Below are 26,879 nucleotides of genomic sequence, written 5' to 3'. Positions count from 1 at the left end.
ATACGAATGACATACCATATGGGGAATTTGCTATTTTCTCCAGGCCTTTGGCAATTCATGCAGATGAAAAAATGACATTAAAGCTTTCTTAAAGCTTTCAGGCTGTGTTGAATATTTAGAGGGAATTTTTTTCTGTTTCTTATGGGGCTATGCAACATTGATATATACATTTTCTTGTACAAAATTTGATATAAAGAGCAAGGAAATGGAAAACAGTATGAACTGATTGCAGTAACTGAAACTATTCATACACTTTGATTAATGTTATGTCACATTATTGGAAATTCAGGTGTGATATCATCCTCCCAGGGTACTTTTGCAAAACAATTTCACCATCATGAAGTGACTCTATTTTCTTTCAGGCCCAAATTATTTATATCTAAGTTCGTACAGTCATGGCAATTTTACCAGACTTGAATATATCAAAGAACCAAAAATATATTTTGGACTTTCCCCCTGGATTTCTTGTGTAAAATTCTTTGACAAAGATTTTTTTAGGAAATAAATAAGCAAAGTGAAAGAAATTTATACTTTAGTTGGGAACAAAACTACATTGTAAATTTTTTTAAAGATTTATTTATTTATGATCACAAGAACTGGGGTACAGGCCAGAGGTGTGGGAGGTGAGAGGATTCACCAGAGACAGAGCGGGGAACAGAACAGGCAGACTGTCAGAAATACACTACTGAGGGGAACAGCGGGCAAGACAGGAGAGGTCTGCTGTGCCATGTGGGTATCTCCCCGGCCAGGGAGTGAACTGGCACTGCAGAGGCTGTGAACAGCTTCACAGCGCTGCACTCAATCCCTTGCGCCACCAGGGAGGCCCTTGTAAATATTTTTTCAAGATAAAAAAATGTTAAATTTTAGAAGGGAAATGGCATTTTAAAGCATCCAAATTGTCCTTATCTTTGGAAATACCTCAAAGAGTATTTTTCTTACCTTCTGAATAAAACACAAGGCAATACCTTTTGAGTTTTACTTTAGAGCCGGTTAAGATTTTATCTTTTAACTTTAATGTTATTTCTGCATGTGAATTCAATTTAGATTTTATTATTTGAGTGCATGAAATATACATTTTTCACATTACTTTTCTTTTTAACATGATAGTGAGTTCAGTGGAACTGATCTTTCCATGACTAAATATTAATGTTTCTTTTTCAAAAAACAGGATAAAGTCTTAAGCTGACAGGAAAGCAAATATGAGAGAGGAAAGAGAAATTTCTTGGATGTTTGTGTTTGCTTGTTTCACAAGTTTCCAGCACTTCATTCTTGTCATTCCCTCCTTAATTGTTAAAACATTTTTCTGTGAATTCCAAGAGAATGGTAAATTCCCATCATAGTACTATTATATCTTAGAGATTATGTGCTAATTTAAAAATTATAACATTATGTATACAGGCTTTAGAGTGATGAGATTTACTTTGCTCATGTCTTGTTTTTTTTTTTTTTTAAAGTGAGTCTTGTTCTTTTTAGCAATAGACATGATCTGATTTTTGCTGTTTTATTCCCAAGTATTAAAGCTATTAACCAGACAAACTGATTTATTTTTTTAAATAATAAATTTTATTTTTATATTCCCCCATACAATTGCAAACCCCCCATTCTGACCCCAATCCCTCCCCTCCCGCCCCTCACCCCCCAAAAAGTGTCTCTGGTTCATAGTTTTTTGTTGATTTTGATTTTCACTTTCTTATAGTTATTCATTTTCCTGGTCCCTTATTTAAGTTTTCTAGATTCCTGCTATGAGTGAGACCATCCAGTATTTTTCTTTTTCTTTTTGGCTTATTTCACTGAGCATGATCCCTTCCAGCGCCATCCATGTTGCTGCAAATTTTTGCATGTGTTTATCTTTTTTGAATGCTGAGTAATATTCCATGGTGTATATGGACCACATCTTCTTGATCCAGTCATCTATTTTTGGGCATTTGGGCTGTTTCCAAAGCTTAGCTATTGTAAATAGTGCTGCTATAAACATAGGGGTGCAGGTGTTCTTTGGAGTGGATGTTTCTGTGTCTTTGGGTAAAGACCTAGGAGTGGAATTGCTGGATCATATGGAAGCTCTATGTTTAGTAGGTCCAGAAATCTCCACACAGCTCTCCATAGTGGTTGGAAAAGTTTGCACTCCCACCAGCAGTGCAGAAGAGTTCCTTTTTCTCCACATCCTCGCCAACATTTGTTGTTGCTAGTTTTTTTAATATGTGCCATTCTCACTGGTGTGAGATGGTATCTCATGGTAGTTTTGATTTGCATTTCCCTGATGACAAGTGATGTTGAACATTTTTTCATATGCCTGTTGGCCATTTGCATTTCCTCTTCAGAGAAGTCTCTTTTTAGCTCTTCTGCCAATTTTTTGACTGGGTTATTTTCTTTGTTGTTGCTGAGTCTCATCAGCTCTTTGCAGATTTTTGTGATCAGTCCTTTATCATTAGTGTTGTGTGCAAAAATGTTCTCCCAGTTGGTGGGGTTTCTCTTTGTTTTTGTTATTGTCTCTTTTGCTGTACAGAAGCTCTTTAATTTGATGTAGTCCTAGCTGTTTATCTTTGCCTTCACTATCACTGCTTTGGGTGATGTGTCTGTAAAGATGTCTTTGATGTGCAAATCACGTAGTGTTTCGCCTGTATTTCCTTCTATATATTTTATGGTTTCAGGTCTTATGTCTAGTTCTTTAATCCATTTTGAGTTGATTTTTGTGTATGGTGTGAGGTAGTGGTCAAGCTTCATTCTTTTGCATGTAGCGACCCAGTTTTCCCAGTACCATTTATTGAACAAACTTTCTTCGCTCCAATGCATAGTCTTTGCTCCTTTGTCAAAGATTAGTTGACCATAAATCTGTGGGTTTATTTCTGGATTTTCTATTCGATTCCATTGGTATGTATGTCTGTTCTTGTTCCAGTACCATGCAGTTTTGATGATTATGGCTTTGTAGTAGAGTTTGAAGTCTGGGAGTATGATGCCTCCATTCCCTTCTATTTTTTTAAGGAGAACTTTGGCTATTCGGGGTTTTTTGTGATTCCATATGAATTTCATCAATAATTGTTCTATTTCTTTGAACAATGACATGAAATTTTGATTGGAATAGCATTGAATATGTATATTGCTTTTGGTAGGATGGCCATTTTAATAATGTTTATTCTTTCAATCCATGAGCAGGGGATGTCTTTCCATTTCTTTGTATCTTCTTCTATTTCTTTTAACAGTGTTTTATAGTTTTCTTTGTATAGGTCCTTTACCTCTTTTGTTAGATTTATTCCCAGATATTTGATTTTTTTTGTTTCAATAATAAAAGGGATGGTTTTTTTGATTTCTTCTTCTTCAGATTTATTGTTTGTGTATAGGAAGGTTACTGACTTTTGCGTTTTGATTTTGTATCCTGCCACTTTACTGAACTGATTGATGAGTTGAATTAGTTTTTCTGTGGAGTTTTTGGGGTTCTCTATGTATATTATCATATCATCTGCAAATAGTGATAGTTTGACTTCTTCTTTTCCTATTTGGATTCCTTGGATGTCTTTCTCTTGTCTTATTGCTCTGGCTAGGACTTCCAGTATTATATTGAAGAGCAGTGGTGAGAGTGGACATCCCTGTCTTGTTCCAGATCTTAATGGAATTGCTTTCAGCTTTTCACCATTGAGAATGATACTGGCTGTTGGCTTGTCATAGATGGCCTTTATGATGTTGAGGTATGTTCCTTGTATCCCAAGAATTTCAAGGGATTTTATCATGAATGTGTGTTGCACTTTGTTGAAAGCTTTCTCAGCATCTATTGATATTATCATATGGTTTTTATATTTCGTTTTGTTGATGTGTTGGATAATGTTGATTGATTTTCGGATGTTGAACCATCCTTGTGACCCTGGAATGAATCCAACTTGGTCGTGGTGAATTATCTTATGGATACATTGTTGGATTCTGATAGCTAAAATTTTATTGAGGATTTTTGCATCAGTGTTCATTAGGGAGATTGGCCTGTAGTTTTCCTTTTTTGTATTGTCCTTGTTCGGTTTTGGTATTAGTGTAATGTTGGCTTCATAGAACGTGTTTGGTATTGTCCCTTCCTTCTCAATTTTTTGAAAGAGTTTGTGAAGCATAGGCACTAATTCATCTCTGAATGTTTGGTAGAATTCATTTGGAACTCCATCAGGTCCTGGGCTTTTGTTTTTGGGGAGGTTTTTGATTACCATTTCAATTTTGCTAATTGTAATTGGTCTGTTTAGGTGTTCTATTTCTTCTTTATCTAGCTTTGGGTGATTGTAGAGTTGTAGGAATTTGTCCATCTCCTCTAGATTGTTGAGCTTGTTTCCATACAACTATTCATAGTAGTTACTGATTATTCTTTTGATTTCTGCTGTGTCTGTTGTGATTTCTCCTCTTTCATTTGTGATCCTGTTTATTTGTGCTTTCTCCCTTTTTTCCTTTGTGAGCCTGGCTAGGGGTTTGTCTATTTTATTGATTTTTTCAAAGAACCAGCTCTTGGTTTCATTGATCTTTTGGATTGTTTTTTTTTAGTTTCAATTTCATTTATTTCTGCTTTGGTTTTTATTATTTCTTTTCTTCTACTGGTTTTGGGGTTTTTTTGTTGTTCTTTTTCTAGATCTTTGAGCTTCGAGATTAGGTTGTTTCTTTGAGTTCTTTCTTGTTTCTTGGTTGTTTCTTTGAGTTCTTTCTTGTTTCTTGATGTGAGCTTCTATTGCTATATATTTTCCTCTTATTACTGCTTTTGCTGCATCCCATACATTTAGGATATTGGTGTCCTCCTTGTCGTTCAATTCAAAGAATTTTTTAATTTCTTCTTTGATCTCCTCATTAGTCCAGTGGTCTTCCAGTAGTGTGGTTTTTAATCTCCATGAGGTAGGAAAGTTCCTTGCCTTCTTTTTATGGTTTATTTCTAGTTTGATGCCTTCATGGTCAGAAAAGATGGTTGATATGATTTCAATCTTGGTGTATCTGTTGATGTTTGTCTTGTGCCCCAGTATGTGATCGATCCTGGAGAATGATCTGTGTGCGCTTGAGAAAAATGTGTACTCTGTTTTTTTTTGGGTTTAATGTTCTATAGATGTCTGTTAAGCCCAAATGCTCTAGGTCCTTATTTAGAGCTTTAGTTTCTTTACTTATTTTTTGTCTTGTTGATCTATCCATTGTTGATAGTGGTGTGTTGAAGTCTCCCACTACATAGGTATTTTCTCTGATGTCTGTTTTCAGAGAGGACAACAGTTGTCTGATATATTTTGGTGCTCCTTCGTTAGGTGAGTATATGTTAATGAGTGTTATTTCTTCTTGAAGTATTGTCCCCTTGATCATAATGTAGTGACCATTGGGGTCTCTTTTTATTTTTTTTGAGTTTGAAGTCTGTTTTATCTGATATAAGTATAGCTGTTCCTGCTTTCTTTTTTGGTCCATTTGCTTGTAGGATTGTTTTCCATCCTTTAACTTTGAGCATATTTTTATCTTTTGTAGCTAAATGTGTTTCCTGGAGACAGCAAAAGGTTGGGTTTTTTTCTTAATCCAGGCTGCAACTCTGTGTCTTTTTATTGAAGAGTTTAGTCCATTTACATTTAGAGTTAATATTGATATGTTAGGATCTGTATTTGCCATTGTGTTTGTCTTTCCTTTGATTTTATTTATTTATTCTTTTAATAACTTTTTTTTTGGCCTTCTTTTGTTGTTATTCATCCCTCTGAGGTTCCGGCTTTAGGATTCCTTGTAGTATTTTTTGGAGTGGGGGTTTAGTCGTAATGAAATTCCAGAGTTTCTCTTTGTCTGGGAAGGTCCTTATTCTTTCTTCATAGAGGAAGGAAAGTTTTGCGGGATAGAGTATTCTTGGTTGGCATCTGTTTTCTTGGAGTCTGTTGACTATGTCCCTCCACTCTCTCCTTGCCCGTAGTGTTTCTTCAGAGAAGTCTGATGTCAGCCTGATTGGTTTTCCTTTGAATGTTATCTGTTTCTTCCCTCTTGTCAGCTTCATTATTTTTTCCTTGTCCTGGATTCTTGGGAACTTTACTATTATGTGTCTTGCTGTATTTTTCCTTTCGTCGTGGAAGTTTGGTGTTCTTCTTGCTTCTTGTACATCAATTTTCAGCTCCTTCTTCGCGTTTGGGAAGTTCTCTTCAATTATCTCCTGGAATATTTTCTCTGTTCCTACATCTCTCTCCTCTCCTTCTGGAATTCCTATAACTCTTATATTTCCTTTCCTCATGGAGTCAGATAGTTCCCAAAGTCTTTCTTTGTTCTTTTTCCTTCATACTTCTCCTTCCTTTTCTGTTTTAGTTCTTTTTATTTCTGTGTCTTCAAGAGTACTTATTCGTTCTTCCATTTCATCTATTCTGCTTTCATTGCTTTTCCCAGAGTTCTTTAGTTCCTCCATTAATTCTTTGATCTCCTGCGTTTGTTTTGCTTCCCTCTTTAGGGACTCAATTTCCTTCTTGTGATCATTGTTTCCCTTTATGTGTTCTGTCATTTTTTTAATCACGGCAATTTTAAATTCTCTTTCTGGAAGGCTCAGAAGTTCTTCCAAGCTACTGTCGTTGCAATCTGGGGGGTGGTTTTCTTTTTGTGGTGTGCTTTTTTCCTGAGGAGTTGTTAGGTTGTGTGTGGTTCTTCTACTCCCTACTGTCTGTTTTCTAATTTGTCGTATGCATTGGGACACTGTGTTGCTCGGACTGGCCGCATCTTGGGTGAACTTCTCCGCTCCCCCCTGCTCCTCCAGGAGCCATCTCTGGCTTCTGAGGGAGCTTTCTGCTGGTTTCAGGAAGTCTTTACTGAAGAAATGTCCCTGTTCTAAAATGGCAACGCAGGACTCAGTCCCTGAGCATCCGGTCTCAGGCACACTCTTCTGCGCGGCCGGTCTGCCCCGGCCGTGGGTGCCTGTTCCCTCTGTGGGCTCAGACTGCTGGTCGGAAGGGGCCTGGCGTGGGCTAACTTCCCAGCTGGCCACTGTCTCCTCCAGGAGCCTTCTGCCCTTTTCAAGCATTCTTAAGAAATTTCCCTGTTCTATGGAGTGTTAGTGACTTTTTTTCTGGTAGCTAGGTGGCGCCAGAGAGCTCTCCTATTGTCCTTGGAGGGCCGTTTTTCGCCCTCCCCACCCCGTGGGACAGGGAACAGAGCGGGAATGGTAGGGTAAACCTCAACGGCTTTGGGGTGCTGTGTCTGCCTTGTGCCCCACCATCGTGGAGAACCCACGCCCCGAACTTCGTGCCCCGGGTCTCAGTTCCAAAGCCCTCAGGTCCAGGACGTGGGGTGTAGCCCAGTTCAGTGGCGCGGGAATGGCGCCTTTTGCACCCGCTCCCGTGCCTGGGCGCCTGGTTCCTGATTACTCAGTGAGGGACTTTCACCCCTGTGAGGGCCTCCGCGCGTCTCCCCGCAAGCCTAGGTCGCAGGTGCGGGGACCTGGGCAGCAGTGATCCCGAGGGCAAGCTTACCGGCCCGGCCTGGGGCTGAGTGCAGGTCTCCTCCAGAGTCTCTTTGTTCTCTAATGGGCTGGGAGCCGTTCGCTCACTGCTGCGGCGAATCCTGCAGGGTTCTCCACAGCTCCCGTTCACAGGGTGTGGTGGCTGCAATAGTTCCTTTCCACTCACAGTCCCGCTTGCTGCGCAGTTTGTTCTTGTTGGTCGTTTTAGTTTGTTGTTTCCCTCCGATCTGCTGGTCGGAGAGTGCCGACTCTGTGGGCGGGGGAGGGGAGCAGGGTTCCATGCTTTCCTCCCTTCTAGTCTTCTTTTATGGCCACTTTCTTCTTCGGGTAGTTTGCTGGAGTCACCCGTTTATCTTCCGTGTCCCAGTTCTCACTGGGACCTGCCGCTTTTCTTCCCTATTAACTTTTTTAATGGGAGATCTTACTCGCAGCGTCTCCTCGCCGCCATGTTGCTCCGCCCCTCCGCAAAAGCCAAACTGATTTATTTTTAAATCAAAATATAATTTTGATCCATCCAGAATTTATTTAGAAACAAATTTTCCTTTTCCTACTTTAGTTGTTAATATGTCTATTTAAAATTCTGAGATGTAAAACCTGTTTCAATTTAAAACATATGATGAAGAAAATAATATGTTGCTACAATGAAAATCTGGCTGGATGAGACAGTAATCAATACCATTTCTTCTCAGCTCAGTATTGATTATTTCACTATGAAAGGTTTGTTGTTTTTTTTTTAAGAGGACTCAGGTCTCATTCATTTTCCCTATTTCTAAATTACATTGATATTTCAGTTTTAAGATAATCATTCCATGTCTGTATGAAAAAACTATTGATTAACCAAAAACCTTTAGTTTTTGTTTTTATAATTCATTATAGTTGTATGTGATTCTTAAAAGTTTGCTAAGTTTTAAAACACTGAAGTTTAATATTTACTGGCAAATCTTTTTCGTTTTAATTTCAGCTGGCAACTGGTAATTATAGAAATGCAACATTTTTTATTCCAACATAGGTAACCACAGCTACAGAAAAATTACTCATTAGATAATATGTCATCTTCATTAATATCTATTTAATGTATATTTATTTCAGTACTTATTTCACTTAATGATGTTATTAATCATGCTTGCATTAACTGTCCTAGAAATAGTTAGCATTATAACTTGCAGAGGCATGAAGAAACAATTTTAAAATGTTATGTATACATGGATTTTTCTATTTAACCAAATTCTACACAAATTGTAATTAGAATAAACTTTGTTGAAGGGGTTCAAATGTATATTCATTGACAATGCTACCATTAATGGAGAGTTAAAACTATGACACTGTTTTGACAATCTTGAAGCATGTCTATGTTTGTATTTTACTTTGATGCTTAGATGGATCATCTCGAAAAGCTCTCTCTCGGAGGGTATGGCAGTAAGGGACACATTTATAATATTATTACAGGGTTGGTTTTGGTTATATCTTGTTATATCTTGAAATTTGCACACATTTGCATTGCTCTAACCAATAGATCTTATTAGATTCACAGTAATCATAGTTTTCTTAAAGATGTATTAAAATTAATAATAAATTCAAAAGATATTTATGGTATATTTGACCACTGTGCATTTATAGTTATTTTGACTAAATCCAGTGCTTGTTTCACTATATATATATATATATATATATATATATAAAGTATTTCACTATATATATATAGTGTTTCACAATATATATTCCTGCTTAGAGATAAACTTTTTGGTAGAGATATTTGATTTTGAGTGTGAACATATTTTTCCCTCATCATTCAATATGTCTGATTGTCTTATACATCCTTTTGCTAAGAAACATACCTCTTTCCAACAAAATTATTTTAATACAGAAGGATCTAGAATGAAACACTACTATCCAATGTGAGTTTAGTATAAGTAGTTTAAGATAGCTAAGTGGATGCTCTTTTGGCAGAGAAAAAGATCAATCTTAAAAAGATTGAAATTATATATTACTGATTAACAGAATTAATTGTCTTCTAATGCATCACAAGTATTCTGTACTCATTTTAATCTTAAGTAAGTCTAGAGTAAATTAGAGCTTTATGATAAATTTTAGATTTTATGTTCCCATTGGTTCCAGTATTTCAATAAATTATAGACTCATTTCATATTCCTTATATTTCCTTTCCCTGTTCCTTTTCATATGAAAATATGAAGATATGAAAGATATGAAAATCCTTTCATACTTGGGAAGCCTGTTCTCCACATTTTTAAACATGTCGCTAAATGAAATGAATATAATTGAAATGTTACAGTAAGATCTTATAGAAAAGTCTTCTGTATCAATTTTTGTAAATCAAAAATATGAATATTTAACAACTATGTCCGGGTACATAATTGCTATGTTTGAATATTCATTAATTAAAAGTTTGAATTAATATTCAGAACTTTTAGTTTCCTCATAATCATAACTACTATTCCTCTCTTAGAAAATTTCCTTTATCACTTCTATGTCATTATATTATGAAAAGACCATATAATACTTCTATGTAATAAAAATAACATTTAAATAACAGTATTTCCTTATCTCTTAACATTTACTCTAGTGCTTAAAGAAAATGATTCCCACTTTGTTGACAGCATTACCTGCAACTAACAAAACTGCCTGATATTTTTCCTTTGTAATGTAGTATGCACCTGAGGATATAATGGAATATGACTATGAGTATGGGGAAGCAGAATATAAAGAGGCTGAAATTGTAACTGAGAGACCCACTGTAACTGAGGAGACAGTAGCACAAACCGAGGTAAAATAAAGCAATGGCTGTGTATATGGTGTGTCCTGTGTTTGTCATTCTTTGGTTCCTATGTCCACTGTTTCTCAGACTGATCATAAACCTTTCATTCACCTGATTTCTGCTAACCAATAATGGATTTTTATTTGACAGTAGCTGTCCTGAAGGAAATGATGCTCATTTTCTTTGCTTTATCCTTCCTTTTGTCCATGTTCTTTATTTTCCTTTTCACTTTATTTATGTTTCCATTCCATCTTTCATCACATTTTACAGAAAAAGAAATCCAATTTCAAAAAGAAGAAGAGGACAGTGGCCACTAACTCAAAGGAAAAGCCCAAAAAGTTTACGCCCCCTAAATCTGAAAAATTTGCCTCCAAGAAGAAGAAAAGTTATCAAGCAGCAGCAAAAGCCAAACTAGGGGTAAAGGTAGCAAAGAAAAAGCAATCAAGATCTCTCCTAGATAAGCTGGAAGATCTCTGATGATGAGCCATAGTCCTAACCCAACTTGATAAAACCACATTTGGCTAATCTAATATCCAATTGAATCATGATTTCCATAGACTTGGGATTACCTTACATTGTCACTAATTGATTATCTTTTAAATTTATCTTAGGCAAATATCGTTGATGATTTTCAAGAATACAACTATGGCACCATGGAAAGTTACCAAACAGAAGCTCCTAGGCGTGTGTCTGGACCAAATGAGGTAATACAGAGTATTATAAAACACAATCCAACTTTTAATAATGTTCATTATTTTTAAATATACCTCCCCCCTGGAAGATATATAACCTCTTATAATTTTGATAGTTTTTTTCTTTTGCTGAGTTAGGAGAAGCTATAGTTTTGGGTCACTATTACTAAAACCAGTTTATTTGAAATTAATGTCAATTCAGGTTTTGCATGACCCATTGCTTCATGCAAAAGCTAAAATGATTGAACTGAATTGATTGCTATCATTTTCTTGATTGAGCAACCTTCTCAGTATGTTGTGATACAGGGTATTCACAACATGAAGGTATTCTCCCTTCCATGAGGGGGAGAATCCTGGAAAATGAAAATTGTATCATCAAATGATACGATTAGAACTTACTTCATCTGACCAATAATTTTGCATTTTTATGTCAGCAAACATTCCAAGAAAAAGTAGTCTGGGTGAATCTTAATAGCTGTTTGCATATTCACACTCCTTAAGAGTATGAAGTTGATTATGACTAAAACAATGTATCTTAACCTTTTCCATACTTTACTATGAAAATGGTTAAGTGACTATAGGTACCAATTAAACAATGTTCCTGAATTTCATATCATATATTCTGATCATGAAAAAGATGAATATATAATATAGTTTAATTTTGTTAAATACCTAGTAATTTACTCAGGTATATACCTGAGTAATTTAGTTATGAGAAGTTTTATATGACATGTCTCAATGTAGCAAATAATCTCAGAGGTGTATTACATGCATATAATTTAGATAATAGTGTTACTGAGTGAGAACAGACTTTAGATTTCATCAAGTCCAAATGAATCATTTTCTAAACATGGATAACTTAATTTAGGGTGTTTATTAAACCAACTTTCATCCTTTTTTTACTTCAGAGTTATGATTGTAGTAATATTCTGACTCTGGATAATACACAACCTCTATAAATAGTATATCCTCCTGTGTAAGAGTTCACTAACATGGATATTAGACATTTTATTTTACTTAACAATTGATGAATTAATCATTTATCCACATTTTTATTCACATAATTTTGTGTAATACTTATTTTTTCAATATTACTCTATCATCTTAATTTACTATTATAGAAAGCAAGTTATTAAAATGTGAAATAATAAAGTAGCAAGATAAATTACTTAAATTGAATCTCATCAAAATCATTATATGGACAAAGATTGCATACTAAATATGATTCAGATGTATGATACTATAAGGAGATATTTCTGAGAATAAGAAAATTATATTTGATTTAATTTTCTATATCTCAGAGGAAGTATTAGGTGATAGAATTCTTACTTTTAAGGGAATTTGTATTCTCTCCTCTTTATGAGCTCATGTGGTGATACATCCTATTTCATTTGTTAAATTTTGAAGCCTATAACTTATATTTAATTTGCCTTAAAGAATTCTGGTGAAGGGACACTTTTTTACTCCATACTCTGTATATCTTTACAGTGATAAATCTTGATTAATAGTGGCATTTTATTTTATTTTTAGGATTGAACATCTTACATGATTTCTTCTGGTAACAATTGCATTTCAAATGAAGTTTGCAAGATTTGAAAATTAAGCAATGTTTAACTATTTAATTTTATTTTTCAAATATTAAACTAAAAAGTAAACATTTAATTGATTATGGTTCTGCCAGTGGAACAAGCAAATACACATATTGATTCTATGTGGATATTTGCAGTTTATTGGGAAAAGAGCTTTGAAAGCAATATTTCTTTGTACAAACCAATGTACAAATATATTTCTTTCAATGATACTTAGAGCTGTCTTTTCAGCCTAAGACTTGCTTCAGTAGCACTCAAATAATTTTCTATCCCATGCCATCAAACTGTGATTGCAAACACTTTACTTGCTTTACTAACAGTATATTTCATGTTCTCGAATTCCTTGCAACTTAAATGAATAGCCAAATCCAGTTGAAGAGGTATTTACTGAAGAATATCTTACTGGAGAGGATTATGATTCTCAAAGGAAAAATTCTGAGGATACACAATATGAAAACAAAGGAATAGACGGCAGGGATTCTGATCTTCTGGTAGATGGAGATCTAGGAGAATATGATTTTTATGAATATAAAGAATATGAAGATAAACCAACAAGTTCCCCTAATGAAGAATTTGGTCCAGGTGTTCCAGCAGAAACTGATTTCACAGAAACAAGCGTAAGTCAGTATTACGCTGTGTCATATGTCTTATTTTTAAATACTTTCCTGTTCATCTCAGTGTCTTTTCAAGTTTAAAATACAGGTTTTGTTCTTATGTAAATTATCACTTGTGGGGCACTTTGACTTTTTTTTCCTCATGGGAATCATCAGCATTGTATCACACTAAAGGAGTCTTCATTTGAATGTATAATCTTGAATAGAATTGCATTCAGATTTTCTTGTCATTGATAAGATTAAAATATAGTCATTGTTATTCTGAATAGTAAGTTAATTTCTGATTTTTAGGCTATTTTATTAAGTTTAATTTGATAACACTTTCTGCCACATAATGACTTTGAATAATAAGTGAAGTCCACAGATGTCTTTATTTTTCTATGTTATGTCTTTAAGAAACAATTATTCCTTAATACAGAAGTCTGTATTAGTGTTCATTAGCTTTTTATTTTTATATTTTCAGCATTTGGATTATTGATAGATTTCTATTACATACACAAGTTTACGAGGTTGTTTTAAATGTGCTTAGATGGTTAAATTTCCTTTAAAAATACTTACATGATCTTATTTACTTAGAGACAGGCTGTTTGCATTTTTCACTCAACAGATAAATGGTTATGGTACTTATGGAGAAAAAGGACAGAAAGGAGAACCAGCAGTTGTTGAACCTGTAAGTACCAGTGTGCACAAATTTCAAAGTGCTATAATTAGTTAATTTATATTATAAGTCATCATCACCTTAAGTTATTAGGTCATTCATATACCACCATAAATTTTCTAATATCCAAATGTTTATAATTCACCACAAATAAATGAGGTTGTAAGTTCAAAATATAGAGGTTATAGAATTTTTGAATTTGAAAATAGCTAACCTTTGTCTAGCTATTTTAATTACTACATTTTTACAGCTGAGAAACATGAGATATAAAGGGTTTAAATAACTTCTCTGAGGTTCAAATGTTTGGTGTTTGAGATATAATCAGACTTTAGCTCTCTAGTTTTCAATCCAGAATTTTTTCCTCTAAGTTTTATGACTTGACATTTTTAGAAATCTATTAGCTGACTTGGATATTTATTTCATACCAAATTACACATACAAAATATTCATTTTAAATTCCCCTTTTTTTTTTCAAAAAAGCTCTGTTTTACTGCAAAATTGATTTTTAAAATTTTATTAATGTTATGACTGTTCAAGATTTGTTAAGAAATTAATTCTTACTGGAAAACAATTTATGCTCTTATTCCCCCATCAGAAACTTGGGAAAACTATTGGTACTATAAACTAAAGGAAGTATTTTTAACTGTTTGCTTTGGGATCATGAAAGTCACTTCAGAATTTACAAGGACATAAAAATCCAACAGATAAAATAAGGGGAATGATAACAACTGAAAACATGTAATTATCAGGATATTGTCAGCCATCTGCTCCATTACTTCCTAATCTGAGAAATCATGCCACAAACTTACCAAAGCTTTATGAATATTTTTTCAGACTGAATATACTCCTGTTATTAAAAATTACCATCAGCATTTTAAGTGATGAAAAAAATTTCAGCAGTCCAAAATCAAAGAATCAAATTTGTAAGAACTAAGTTCTCCTCAAAATATACTCTATTCTTTTGCCTACTTAAGAGTTTATCTCATAAGATTATCTCCACTTTTTTTACTCAGATTTTTTTCTCCTTACCCTTAAGTACCAATTGCTTTCATTCACACTGAAAATATTTATTAAGTCCTCCTCTGTTCCTAGCATTATTCTTTTGTTTATTTACTTTTAAGTGAGGTTGTTCTCAGCATTATTCTGGGTGCTGGATAAACTGTCAAATGCCTTTCTTGGCAACACATAGGGTATTCTTGCAATATGACTTATCTGCCTATTTATTTCTCCTCTGATTAGCACAAAGCTTCCCTGAGGACAGGAACTATGTCTTTTTTCTTTTGCAAACTGTAATTTGTTTTATGTGGGAGGAGTCGAAAATTCACTTTTTAGAATGCAGTTGTCTGATACTTTCTTAGGGTCACTTTGACAAGAGGTTGGAAATTATATTTTCATGGTAATGAGTGTACTGAGTCTCTGGTTTTTTTTTTTTTTTTTTTTTTTATTACAGGGTATGCTTGTGGAAGGACCACCAGGGCCAGCGGGACCTGCGGTATGTAAATGCCTTAAGATTTTTGTCTTGATTAAAAAAGTATATACAGGCACAATTATATTCTTGTATTTATGTATTTTAGACTGATTTGAGTTTGACTTATAGAGGCAAATATTTGTTCAGAGAACCTGTAGCCTTGAATTGCTTTCTCCCTTGGCTACCATGTGATACTCTTTTGCGAGCACTAGAATTAAACTTTTGTCTTAAATGTTTTTGTTACTTAGATAACTCTGCATCTTCTGACCTCCTATCAATTTTATGACTGAAAATTATGAAATCTTTTTATTAAAAGAGTATATTGAGTGAATGAAGAGTAGGTCTGGTTAGCTGTACTACTTATTTCTACTGCTTAATGGAGTAAATATCATTTACTATTATCACTCAATTTCTACTTATTCTAAGGTAGTTGTACTGATCTGATTTTGTAAGGACTCTTCTGGCTTTTATGGAATTAAATCTCATCATTAGAAACAAGTATGTGATACTGATGCCTTTAATTTATATCCATTAAAGAAAATGTAAAAGTGCTTTCGAGCAAAATGATTTCTGCACTTTCAATGTTGCTATCACATTGTTGAGTCCTAATTGCATAACATTTTTTCATTGAGAACTGGGAACCAACTTCAACCCCATGGACTTTACATTGGCATGCTATCCTTTCCTGATTTTTTTTTTGAATGTCTATTTCAATTTTGAGAGCAACTTTATAGCAGAAGAGTTGAGCTAGCTACAAAGCAGTCTATATATTGTCTTTTCATAGAGAGATAAATAGGACTATTGTTTGGGAGACAAGTGTATACTTTGAAATATAAATGCGCTCTTTGATTTTAGTAGGATGAATTTCCTTGAATAATAATGAGAGTAGGAGGATTTGGACTCAGATCATGATTTATTTCTCTGCAGGGTCTGATGGGTCCTCCAGGTCTACAAGGTCCCACTGGACCCCCTGGTGACCCGGGCGACAGGGTAAGTGAAAAAACTTATAACAAAAGAAGAATGTAACATAGATTAAAAGAATTCAAAGATAGTCTATAAATATAACTCACTGGGGAAGCATTCTGTGAATTCACTGTTGAACAACATTTTGGTTAATTTTTCTAACCACAATTTTATTTACTTATTTTTGTTTAAATTTTACTGACTTACCAATCACGTGCATAATTACGTGATTTTGGGAGTAGAACTTCAAACCTCCATATGTGCATGTGCTTTACTCACCTTCCAGCAAAGCTCCAGTACAATGTCCCATCACCTTCTCTCTATTTCCTCCTCTCTTTCCCTCCTCTGGTAACCAGTATATTTTTCACAGAGTTTAACAATTATATTTGTTTTGTCTTGCCAGTTTTCTTTTCCTTGGTTATTTGTACTTCACAAATGAGTGTCTTTCGTTTTCTGACTTACTTCACTTAGTATAATACCCCCAAAATCCATCTATTTGGTTCAAAAGACACTTTCATTTTTCTAAATAACTAAATAGTATTCCATTGAGGGTACACCCCACAATTCTCTATCCAATTGTCTATCCACGAACATTTAAGTTGGTTTTATGACTTGGCTTCTATAAATATAGTATTACATAAACCTTTTCATATCAGTTTTTATATTCTTGGGTAAATATCTAGCAGTCATACTGCTGTATCATATTATTTTTTGGGGGGGTGGGATTCCCATGAAGTTATCCATGGAAGAACCAAATAACATTTCCACCACCAATGAAAGTTCCTTTTTCTCCACATCATTGTCAGCATGGGTTGCTACCAGTCTTTTTGATATAGACGGGAGATGGAGGAGTGGTGGAGGGGTGAGGTGATAACTTATTGTTTTGATTTGTATTTTCCATATAATAAGGGATGCTAAGCACTTTTTAATGTGCCTATAGGCCATCTGAAAGTCTTTGGAAAGTGCCTATTTAGGTATTTTGCCCATTTTTTGATTAGGTTGTTTGTTGTTGAGTTGTATGACTTCTTTTATATTTTGAAAATTAACCCCTTCTCAGATCTTTTTTTGTGCAAATAACTTCTCCCAGTTCATAGGTTGTCTTTTTATTTTTGTGACTAACTGTAATTTTAATAGTGGGGGTAAAAGATGTAGGTGTTGTAATCAATAAAAAAACTTATTCTCAACAAATTCTATATTGATATTAACCTGTTATATTAGATTCAGTTATTTCATTTGAATCCATACACATTTTCCAGGAACATCCATAAATATTTAGTTAAGATGCTAATAGAATAAGTTAGTATTCTACTTTGAAGATAATTTAAGGTAATTGGAAGATAACATCCTGGGTCACATGTGGAAACTATTTGTGTTAAGTGTCTCAAAATCTTTTTGTAAAATTCCCTTCTCTTTTTTTCACCATCTTTGAATAGCCAGTGGATTTTGTACATTATTAAAATCACATAAAACTGAATTTCTGTACAAGAAATACAACCCTCTCTAGGTATTAATGGAGATAACTAAGGAGAAAGATGTTGACTTCTTTTATTAAAAGTCATTATTTTTATCATAAATTTGTTATTTAATTTATTTTGATGATTTCATTTACTATCCTAGGGGCCCCCAGGACGTCCTGGCTTACCAGGTGCTGATGGTCTGCCTGGTCCTCCCGGTACTATGTTAATGTTACCGGTATGTTTATTTTGTTGTTGTTGTTCTGTTATAAAGATGGAGTTATTTTATCATCATGCTGAAAAGTGTTGAATTATATAGCAGCCTAATCAACTAAAAAATAAAAAAAAAATCATGTCAACTACAGATCTTTGTGTTAAAACAGCCTTTAGAAATTAAGGGAAATTTTGCTGAACAAAATTCTGGCAAATGTCAATCTCTGCATTACAGCTAAGGTTTTATTATTTATTTACATGTTTGACAACAGATCTTGGCAGTTTTCTTGCTATTTCCTGTTATGTGCTTTATCCTGTGTATTATGATTCACATGCTTTATATGCCTTACTTGGTAGAATATTTTCAATGTATATATCATTTATCCCATCTCAATTATAGTTGACACTTTAAAAAGAAGATAGATTGTAATAACATTACCTGTTGCTCAAAACTTACTTATTTTGTCATAAAATTCTTTGTTAAAGTTACTGTAGTTCTCACAGAAAAAAATATGTCCTTTAAATATAATAACATTTCAGGGAATACTGTGGTATGAGAAATTGACTCATGCTGTGTTTTGAATTAAAATTTAAAGGGAGCATTATGATTTTATAGTTTTTGAATATAATTACTTAAGATAAAAAATGAATATATCTCAATGAAGATTTTATCTGCATTCATAAAGATTACCAAAGTTTTGCTCAAGAAAATAGTAATAAAAATAAAACCACCCCTGAACTCGGTATATTTGGAATTTTTACAAATGGCTTAATGGAAAGGGTAGAATTTTTGCAGGTGAAAATGCATAATGACTTATTCCAAGTTTTCAGAGATTATTATGCATAAAATTGGAAAAGGAGTCTTTCATCTCTTGTGAAATGGCAAAGCAAGGGGAATAGTTCTCTATGAGGAGAATTAAAAAACAATGCCATTGGAATTTTGTAAAGTCTTTATAAGTGGTCTTTCATAAATTAAAGAACGTATTTGATAAAGGCTAAATTTGAGCTTCTTTATGTTATTTTTCTTAGTTTCGTTATGGTGGTGATGGTTCCAAAGGTCCCACCGTCTCTGCTCAGGAAGCTCAAGCCCAGGCCATACTTCAGCAGGCACGGGTAAGAAAAGATAAACATGTGATCCCATGGAGTGACGCCATGTCAACTTTGTGCACACCTGTGCACGTGTGTGTATGTGTATGTGTTTGTGTGTGTGTGTGTGTGTGTACATGGAAGATGCTACTAATAGGGATAAAATACTGCTTCATGTATATTGAGTTTAGATTTAAAAATACGATTGGGCCTCCCCTGGTGGTGCAGCGGTTGAGTGCTGGGCTGCGAAGCTGCCTGCAGCCTCTGCAAGCGCTGGTTGGATCCCCGGCCACCGGCGAGGGTCCCACATGGCGTGCACACCTCTCCTGTCTCGCTCGCTGCTCCCCTCAGCAGTGTATTTCGTGGATCTGCCTGTTCTGTTCTACACTCTGATTCTGGTGAATTCTCTCATCCTCCTGCGCTTCTGACTGTACCCAGTGCATGTATGAATAAATAAATCTTTAAAAAAAAATAAAAATGCTAAGATTTTATGTGTTTTTCCAGGGGGATGTTTTCTTTAATTGAATATGATAGTCAAATTAATCCTCATGGTATTTTCATATATAATTCTGTCAATAATACATATACCTTAACACAAATTCTCTTAATTTTTTTCAAGGAGTACTGATTTATACCAAAACCTCTCACTTTCACATATCATTTTCCCTACCAAGGCATAAATCACTTATTAATTAATAAGAAGTAAGAATAATGTTTGAAATAAAGTTTTTCTTTCAAATCTTTTTTTGGGAACCTGACAAATAATCCAGAAAATTAAGTTTACTAGGTGTTTTGTATAGCAACAAAGTCTTCCCAAATGTATTTTAAGCTCTAAACATTGTATTTATATTCTATATCTTTACAAAATCTATTCTGTTCGTGATCCTTTGTCAACTAAAAGTTTCTACTCTCTGTGGAATATATTCTACAAGCTAAAAATTTAGTTTACAAGTTTAACATATTATCCTATAGAATTAACATATAAGAAATGTAATTATATTAACTTTTAAATAAGCATCATTGTAATTAAAATTTACATAGAGACTGACAAAAATGAGTCAATAAAGGGCTGAAAGTCATATAATACATTTGTTTATAGCATAGGTTACTTTTTTAAGGAAAAGGAAATAGATTATATTTGGTATAGATATGGGTACGTTCTAAATGAGCATAAATGATATAAATCATTTCTGTGATAATTTCTATTTACCATCAAAAATTGACAAATGTATCAGATATTTAAAACAATAAAAGGTTGTATTAACATATGATATTTTTATACTCTTATTACCTATTAATCGTAAAAGATGTCTTAATTTAGTTATATCACATATAAAAATGACAGTTGTAAATATTTGTTCACTTGACTTTGGCATAATGCAAATCTAAAAATATTTTTAAAATTTAATAACAATTTCTACAATTTTCTTACAAATGATGTTACTATTGTTTGAACTTAGAAATATTCTGAGGCCATTAATTTCCTCATTTCAAGTCCTTTAACCTACTTGGCAATAGGTAGCAAGCATTATAATTCCAATTTTTCAGATATTTAATCTCAAGGATTAAGAAGTGTATTGTCAAAACAAGGTGAGTTGGTAGTAGGACTTTGGTGATCTCATTGTTTTCGTCTCATACACTTTTCTAATATGACTTCACATGTTATTTTCTATCACAGTATTATTTTTTATATGTTTTGACAATTTATGCATTAATCTTTCTGAAATCATTAATATTAAAAAATGACATACCATGCTAATTTAACACCTAACAAATATTTATTCTTTGCACTCTGCTAGTTCCAACTTTTCAAATTTGCTAATTTCAAATTTCTAATATTTTGTGTAACAACAGTCCATGTAATCAGTTTATCATACCTATGATTATAGAAAATAAATGTATTTTTCCATAGCCATTAAATTTCATATCTGTTAAAAGAAGTATTTTAACATAACACTTTTTGAGCAGTTTTACTTCTTTTTATCTGGCTTTGTCATATTTTTGCTAAAATAATGCTAGAGAAATTTTATTTAAAATACCTTCACTTGTTCACCTCTGAAAGTATTTTCAATGACTGTTGTACCTACATATTTAAAGGAAGTATATACATAATTCTGAAGTACACTTCACAATAGAAAATTATCAGGTCTTTAGATTTTGTTTTACAAAATAATATATAAATTATAGTACTTTAAAAAATGTCTAATACTTAATTAAGTCATTTGTCATTCTAGAAACTTTAATTCAGAAAGTGGGTATCCTTTCTGTTAAACCTGTGTTGATCATTTGTTGCATAAGCCTGTGAAGTGAATATTGTGGTATAACCTTATCATCCAGGAATACATTTTCTAATTTGATTTATTTTGTTTCCCAGATTGCTCTGAGAGGTCCACCAGGCCCAATGGGTCTAACTGGAAGACCAGGCCCTGTGGTAGGTAACCCAATATCATCATGTTTGTTTAAATTCCCATGCTAATAGCTTCCTGTGTAAGTTGGTGCTGGCATTATGCATATATCTGGCTGGTGAACTATTCTACATATATCTACTTATGCTTGGTTTTGTTTCAATCTTAAAGAATCTATTTCAGTTTAGTCCTCAGAAAATTTTGATCAAAAGGTGCCAATGAATATTAAAAAAAAAAATGGGAAGTGTAGTCACATATTCAGCTGTAATTTATTTGCTTACCGTTCAACATTACTAAAATTCAATTTTACATCAAATATGTTTGATTTTATGTTAAGCAAAATTTTCATTAAAAAATAAAGATAATTATTTGTTGCTAATTAAATGATTCCCCAAGCCTAGGAGTAATTAAGATATTTGGCTTAAGCTGCTTGTTGCCTCTAATATTTCCCAACATGCTTAATAAATTAAGGAATATACTTAATTCTTTAGACGTTCTTGAAAAAATGTTTCATTTTTCCCTATAAGCTGATATACTCTGAATAATTTTTCTGAAATACACCAATGTTAAGCAGTGTAGACAATTCACAAGGATATTTCCCAAATCATATTTTTTTCTTAAGAGAAAAGATATTACAGAGTTCTAATAGTGTTCTCATTAATATAAAAATTAAACAAGTAATTTACATTTTAAGATTAATTTTCAATGTAAAATGTTATTTCTACTGATTGTATATGATTTATGTTTTCAATATGCTTTGTTGAAATAATATCTATAAAAATTTTTACTCTGGACATTAAAATATTATTTTTGATTTTTTTACTAGACACATACAACAAATCTGTTTTCTTCAAATTTGAATCAAATTGTCTTCTAATTATCCTACCTGCTTTACTGTCTTATTAGAATGATAGATTTTTTTTCAGGCATTTTATTCAAAGCGGTGATATAGTTTTACATAAATTTATATTTCTTTTAATTTTGAAATTTCATAACTATACATTTTGAAGGGCTACAAGTCAATAATATGGGCTTATGTGGAATTTATATTTTTGCAATATGTTCTAGAAATTTGAATTATACATTTTTCTAAACACATTATCAAGTGTTTGTCACATACTTTTACTCTTTGTCAGATATTTTTACCTTTCAAATACAAGGAAATGGAAAATTTGGCATCACTTTACAAAGGAATAAATGTTTATTATTTAATTACTATTTTGTTCTCAATTTGCATAGCTGAAGTAATTCAAATATATTCTAGTGGAATACTTTGGGTGGAAAAATTAATTTTATATTTTATTGAATATAAAAGATATTGGGGGCCCTGAACTTGAGGCTCTAGATGACAGTTTCATGTGGGAACTGCAAACCATTTTTAAAATCTTTTTTTGAGTGGTAACTTTGATTTACAACATTTCTGTTTTAGAAGAATACGATCACCCTGTTTCAGGTTGTTACCACAGCCATCCCACTACCAAAGCACCTGTCATCCAATACCATTTCCACTGTGCTTCCTCCCCAATTTTTGCTCACACCTCCTCCTTTATTTCACCTCTGAGTGTCTCAGTTCTATAGTCAGCTTTCAAGGGTTCAGTTTTTAAATATGTCTTTATCTAACCCTTTTTGATTTCTGATCAAACAGTTATTTGTTTTTGTTTTTTTAAAGGTTTATTTATTTTTGCATACAAGAACTGGGGTACAGACCAGAGGTGTGGTGGGTAAAGGGATGGGGACAAATTGGGGAACAGATCACTGTTTCTAAGTCCTTGCTTTCAATTGTTATGTACAGGTTTTTTATTTCTTCCCTATTCAGTCTCAGATGGTTGTGTAATTCTAAGATTTTACCCATCTCTATTAGGTTATTGAACTTATTAGCATATAAATATTCATAGCTAGACCCACTAAGAAAATAAATAGGATCAGAAATAAAAGAGAAGTTACAACAGACACTGGAAAACTATTTTAATGAGTGCACCAGGCTGATACTTATGTTTAAGCATGTTTGGAAAACACTTCTATGTAAGACTTAAAAATGTTAATTTAGTATCTCTAAATCTCTACTTTACAAAATAATTTGTTACTAATCACTCTGACAAACACAAGCATAATGATCTGTAGAGGGTAAGGACAGTGAAGAACAAAACCAATAAAAGCATGTTACATTAGCAGTTCCTGTTTATACCAACTAAGTTTCAGTCATTCTTAGCATATTTGTAATGAGAAACATTGACAACCATGTACTCATTCTCGACATCATATGCAAGATTAATTATTTTAGTACTTAATCTTTGTTATGGAAAATTTTTGTTCCATAAAATGTTAAAGGCAGCTACTGTAAAAAATATATTGTTTTGGGCCTCTCGGTTGGCACAGCAGGTTGAGCGCAGCACTGTGAAGCTGTCTGCAGCCTCTGCAGCGCGGGTTCAATTCCCAGCTGGCCAGGGAGATACCCACAAAGCGCAGCAGACCTCTCCTGCCTCACCCGCTGCTCCCCTCAGCACTGTATTTCGGTCTGTCTGCCTGTACTGCTCCCTGCTCTACCACTGGTGAATTCTCTCACCCTCCCGCACCTCTGGCCTATACCCCAGTTCTTGTATAAATAACTTAATAAATCTTAAAAAAAAGGGAGTGATCATTTAAAAAAAAATTCTTTTCACCATTTTCTCTACTATCTTTAATCCAGAACATCAAATTATTACTAATACATTTTAAATATCTGTTAATTTTAGAATCTAAGAAATACCTCTTTTACTTTGAGATTTTAGCAAGAAATTTTTAAGACAAAAATATGTGCATTCTTTCAATGAAAATTATGTAATTCAGTTGTTTTTCCAACTGCTTTTATAGACAAATGGAGGTCTATATTATAAAATGCAGGAAATGGATAAAATGATTGATTTTCCTGTCCTGCTACTGTCAATTATTTCATGACAGTATTTGGAAGAAGTGTTTAGGCAAAGTAATTAAATCCGTTGAGTGGTTATGCATACATACAGAGGATATAAAGTAGTAAATTAATTAAAAATAAATCGACTGTCCTAAAATTGCATTCAATTCAGTGATTACTAATCTGATTTAATGCAGACTAGAACCCCTTCCACTTTTTCTCTTGAAGAAATTTAGTTGCAAGAAATTTTAATTAGTACTTGAAAATCATCATTCTTGTACTTTTCAAGATGAGAATATTCATGTTGCTTGACATATTTCTTGGCAGTCATATTAACAGTTATTTTATTTTGGGGCCACCAGGAGGCTCTAGATATCTAACATTTTCATACAGCATAATTTCATCTTTTTGTACTTTGATTCAATGCACAGTTGAATATGTATTAATTTAAATAAATCAAAAACTTCATGAGCATACAAAGTATACTTCTCAACATGAAGCAACTATTAGTACCTAGCTTAATTGTAATGGTCTAAAGCTTTTCAGGAATGAATCACCAAGTATTTATTTTCAAAACTCCCATCACCTTTATAAATTGGTTTTATATGTTTTCCAATTAGTGTACCAGGTTTTTGTTGTACTTTAAGAATTAAGCAAAACCTAGTTAGATTTGTTGGTCTTAAGGATTCATTCTTATGGGAAAAAAACAAACCTTTCTCAGAAAAAAATGCCTTGATATTATTTTGGGACAATTATAATGATAGTATTAGCATCTGTTCTTGCCATATCTTTATCTGTAGAATTCAGTATCTGAGAAATTTCTGAGTATAAAAGCAATATTTGCCAAGTTCTTGCTGTATAAAATGGACTGTGTATAATTTCAAATCAGTGAAAATGTATTGTCTTTAGTGCTACACATCAGTGAAATAGTAAATAGGGCTTTGTGGTTTGTTATAAGTGCTCTTATGGTACTCATTAAAGAAAATTTCAAGACTGCCTTCTGTGTATTTTGTGTAAAATACAGACTTTTAAATATAACACACACTGAAAAACAATAATCTGAGAAGAGATGCACTTCAAAATACTTGAAAATATTATTGTGTTAATTATTAAAATAATACAAATTTGATGGAATATATTTGAATAATGTTTAAATATTTAAAGTGAAAGGTAGGCTATAAGTTATCAGGGAATTGTTAAATGATTATATCCTTATTTTCTGCAGGGGGGGCCTGGCTCATCTGGGGCAAAAGGTGAGAGTGGAGATCCAGGTCCTCAGGTAAAAGAAAAAGCCATTTCACCTAATTCATTTCTGACTTTTTTTTATCAAGTAGGGTATTGGACATCTGTGTTGTGAGTAAAGAAATTGCTTTCATTACCTTTAAGCTCACATCACCTCCTTTAATTGAAAAATTCCCAGTAGTGTGTTGATTGCTGATAACTTGATTAATTTAAACAATATTAAAAGAAGCTAATAAGCTGTGATGGGAAAAGTCTTGATAGTACTAGCCCTTCCGAATATAAAATCGGTTTGTGATTGTATCGAGCATAGCAGAACTATTATAATTGTACTTATAGTGGGCCTGACACAAACTCATGATGTTTTTGCTGGAAAGTAAATTTAGTATATTCTCTTAGACAGGATATTTATTAACTCAAAGGAAAACTAACTTTAAATCTTTGCAGAGGTGAGGAATTAAGTAAATTAAGAACATCTCAGCTGAAATATTTAAAGAAATATAGATTATGTTTACATGGTGCCAAATTAAAACTATCATTTTTCCTTTAATGGTAAGTAGATAAAAGCTTGTCAATATAAGCATAAGTGCATTTATCTTTCAATGTAAATGTTTCTTGATATACTCAATAAATATAAATTCAGATTGGATTGCAGGAGATCTCAAGTTGCGATCCTATTTTTAAAAATATTGTAAGATCACTTTGAATCTTAATTCCTATATAAGTAAGTTATTTATGACCACAACCACCTTTATCAGGACAGAGAACAGTTCTATTACCCCAAAATAATTTCTTGGGGAACAAGCATTTTATAGTTACATCATCCCCCAACTTCTAATACCTGATATTTGCAGATGTGTTCTTTAATCAATCCAGGTTTATGTTTTCAAGAATTCAATAATTGAAATCTTGCATTATGTAATTTTTGGGATGGCTTCTTTTACTCAGCTTTAATGCTTTGGAGATTCATTACAGGTGATGAGTGCATCAATAGTTCATTCATGTGGCTGAGTATTATTTCCTTGTATAAATTCACCATAGTTTTCTTTGAAATGAGCAAACATAATGAAAATTGAGAAAGAATTTGGAGAGATTCTGAGTGTGGGAGCCTTCCTTCTCATGTTTGGTTAACATTACCATAAAGGGATGAAAAGATTTGCAGCTTAACTGAGAATTGTGTAAGAATATTGAAATGACACTACATAAAAATCTAGGAAGCTTAATATGTTGTAGTTTATGAACTTTACAATATCTTTACAAAATAAATAACTCTGAAAACATGCTGTAGTTTTCATGGAGTTTGTGAATGTCCTTGACTCTCCAAGTCCAAAGAAATTCAATATTAAATGAAAGATCATTTTCATTTAAAATTAATGAGATTTGTTCTGCTATTATTGTCCCTTGCTTTCCAGCTGGGATACAGAAGTATA

At 33.1% G+C, this 26,879-nt stretch overlaps 1 protein-coding gene across 5 annotated transcripts in view; it reads left to right on the top strand.

Moving 5' to 3' along the window:
* COL11A1 (collagen type XI alpha 1 chain) overlaps positions 1-26,879 on the top strand; it is a gene marked incomplete at its 3' end in the record, with an annotated part of 194,034 nt that overhangs the window by 49,182 nt on the left and 117,973 nt on the right. Inside the window, exons 6-16 of one of the 5 annotated variants that reach the window (XM_084242701.1) lie at positions 10,071-10,187; positions 10,449-10,601; positions 10,790-10,882; positions 12,822-13,076; positions 13,681-13,743; positions 15,182-15,223; positions 16,127-16,189; positions 17,780-17,854; positions 18,859-18,942; positions 21,290-21,346; positions 25,436-25,489. In XM_084242701.1, the coding sequence (XP_084098827.1) occupies positions 10,071-10,187; positions 10,449-10,601; positions 10,790-10,882; positions 12,822-13,076; positions 13,681-13,743; positions 15,182-15,223; positions 16,127-16,189; positions 17,780-17,854; positions 18,859-18,942; positions 21,290-21,346; positions 25,436-25,489 (1,056 nt within the window). The remainder of the gene's footprint in view (positions 1-10,070; positions 10,188-10,448; positions 10,602-10,789; positions 10,883-12,821; positions 13,077-13,680; positions 13,744-15,181; positions 15,224-16,126; positions 16,190-17,779; positions 17,855-18,858; positions 18,943-21,289; positions 21,347-25,435; positions 25,490-26,879) is intronic. The other 4 variants (XM_084242702.1, XM_084242703.1, XM_084242704.1 and 1 more) reach the window with 4 other exon arrangements.

The sequence above is a fragment of the Talpa europaea genome (genome assembly GCF_964194135.1).
Source record: "Talpa europaea genome assembly, chromosome: 9".
In the NCBI taxonomy this organism is placed as follows: Eukaryota; Metazoa; Chordata; class Mammalia; order Eulipotyphla; family Talpidae; genus Talpa; species Talpa europaea.
The sequence above is the reverse complement of the archived record's forward strand: the minus strand, read 5'-3'. Positions and strand labels throughout refer to the sequence as shown.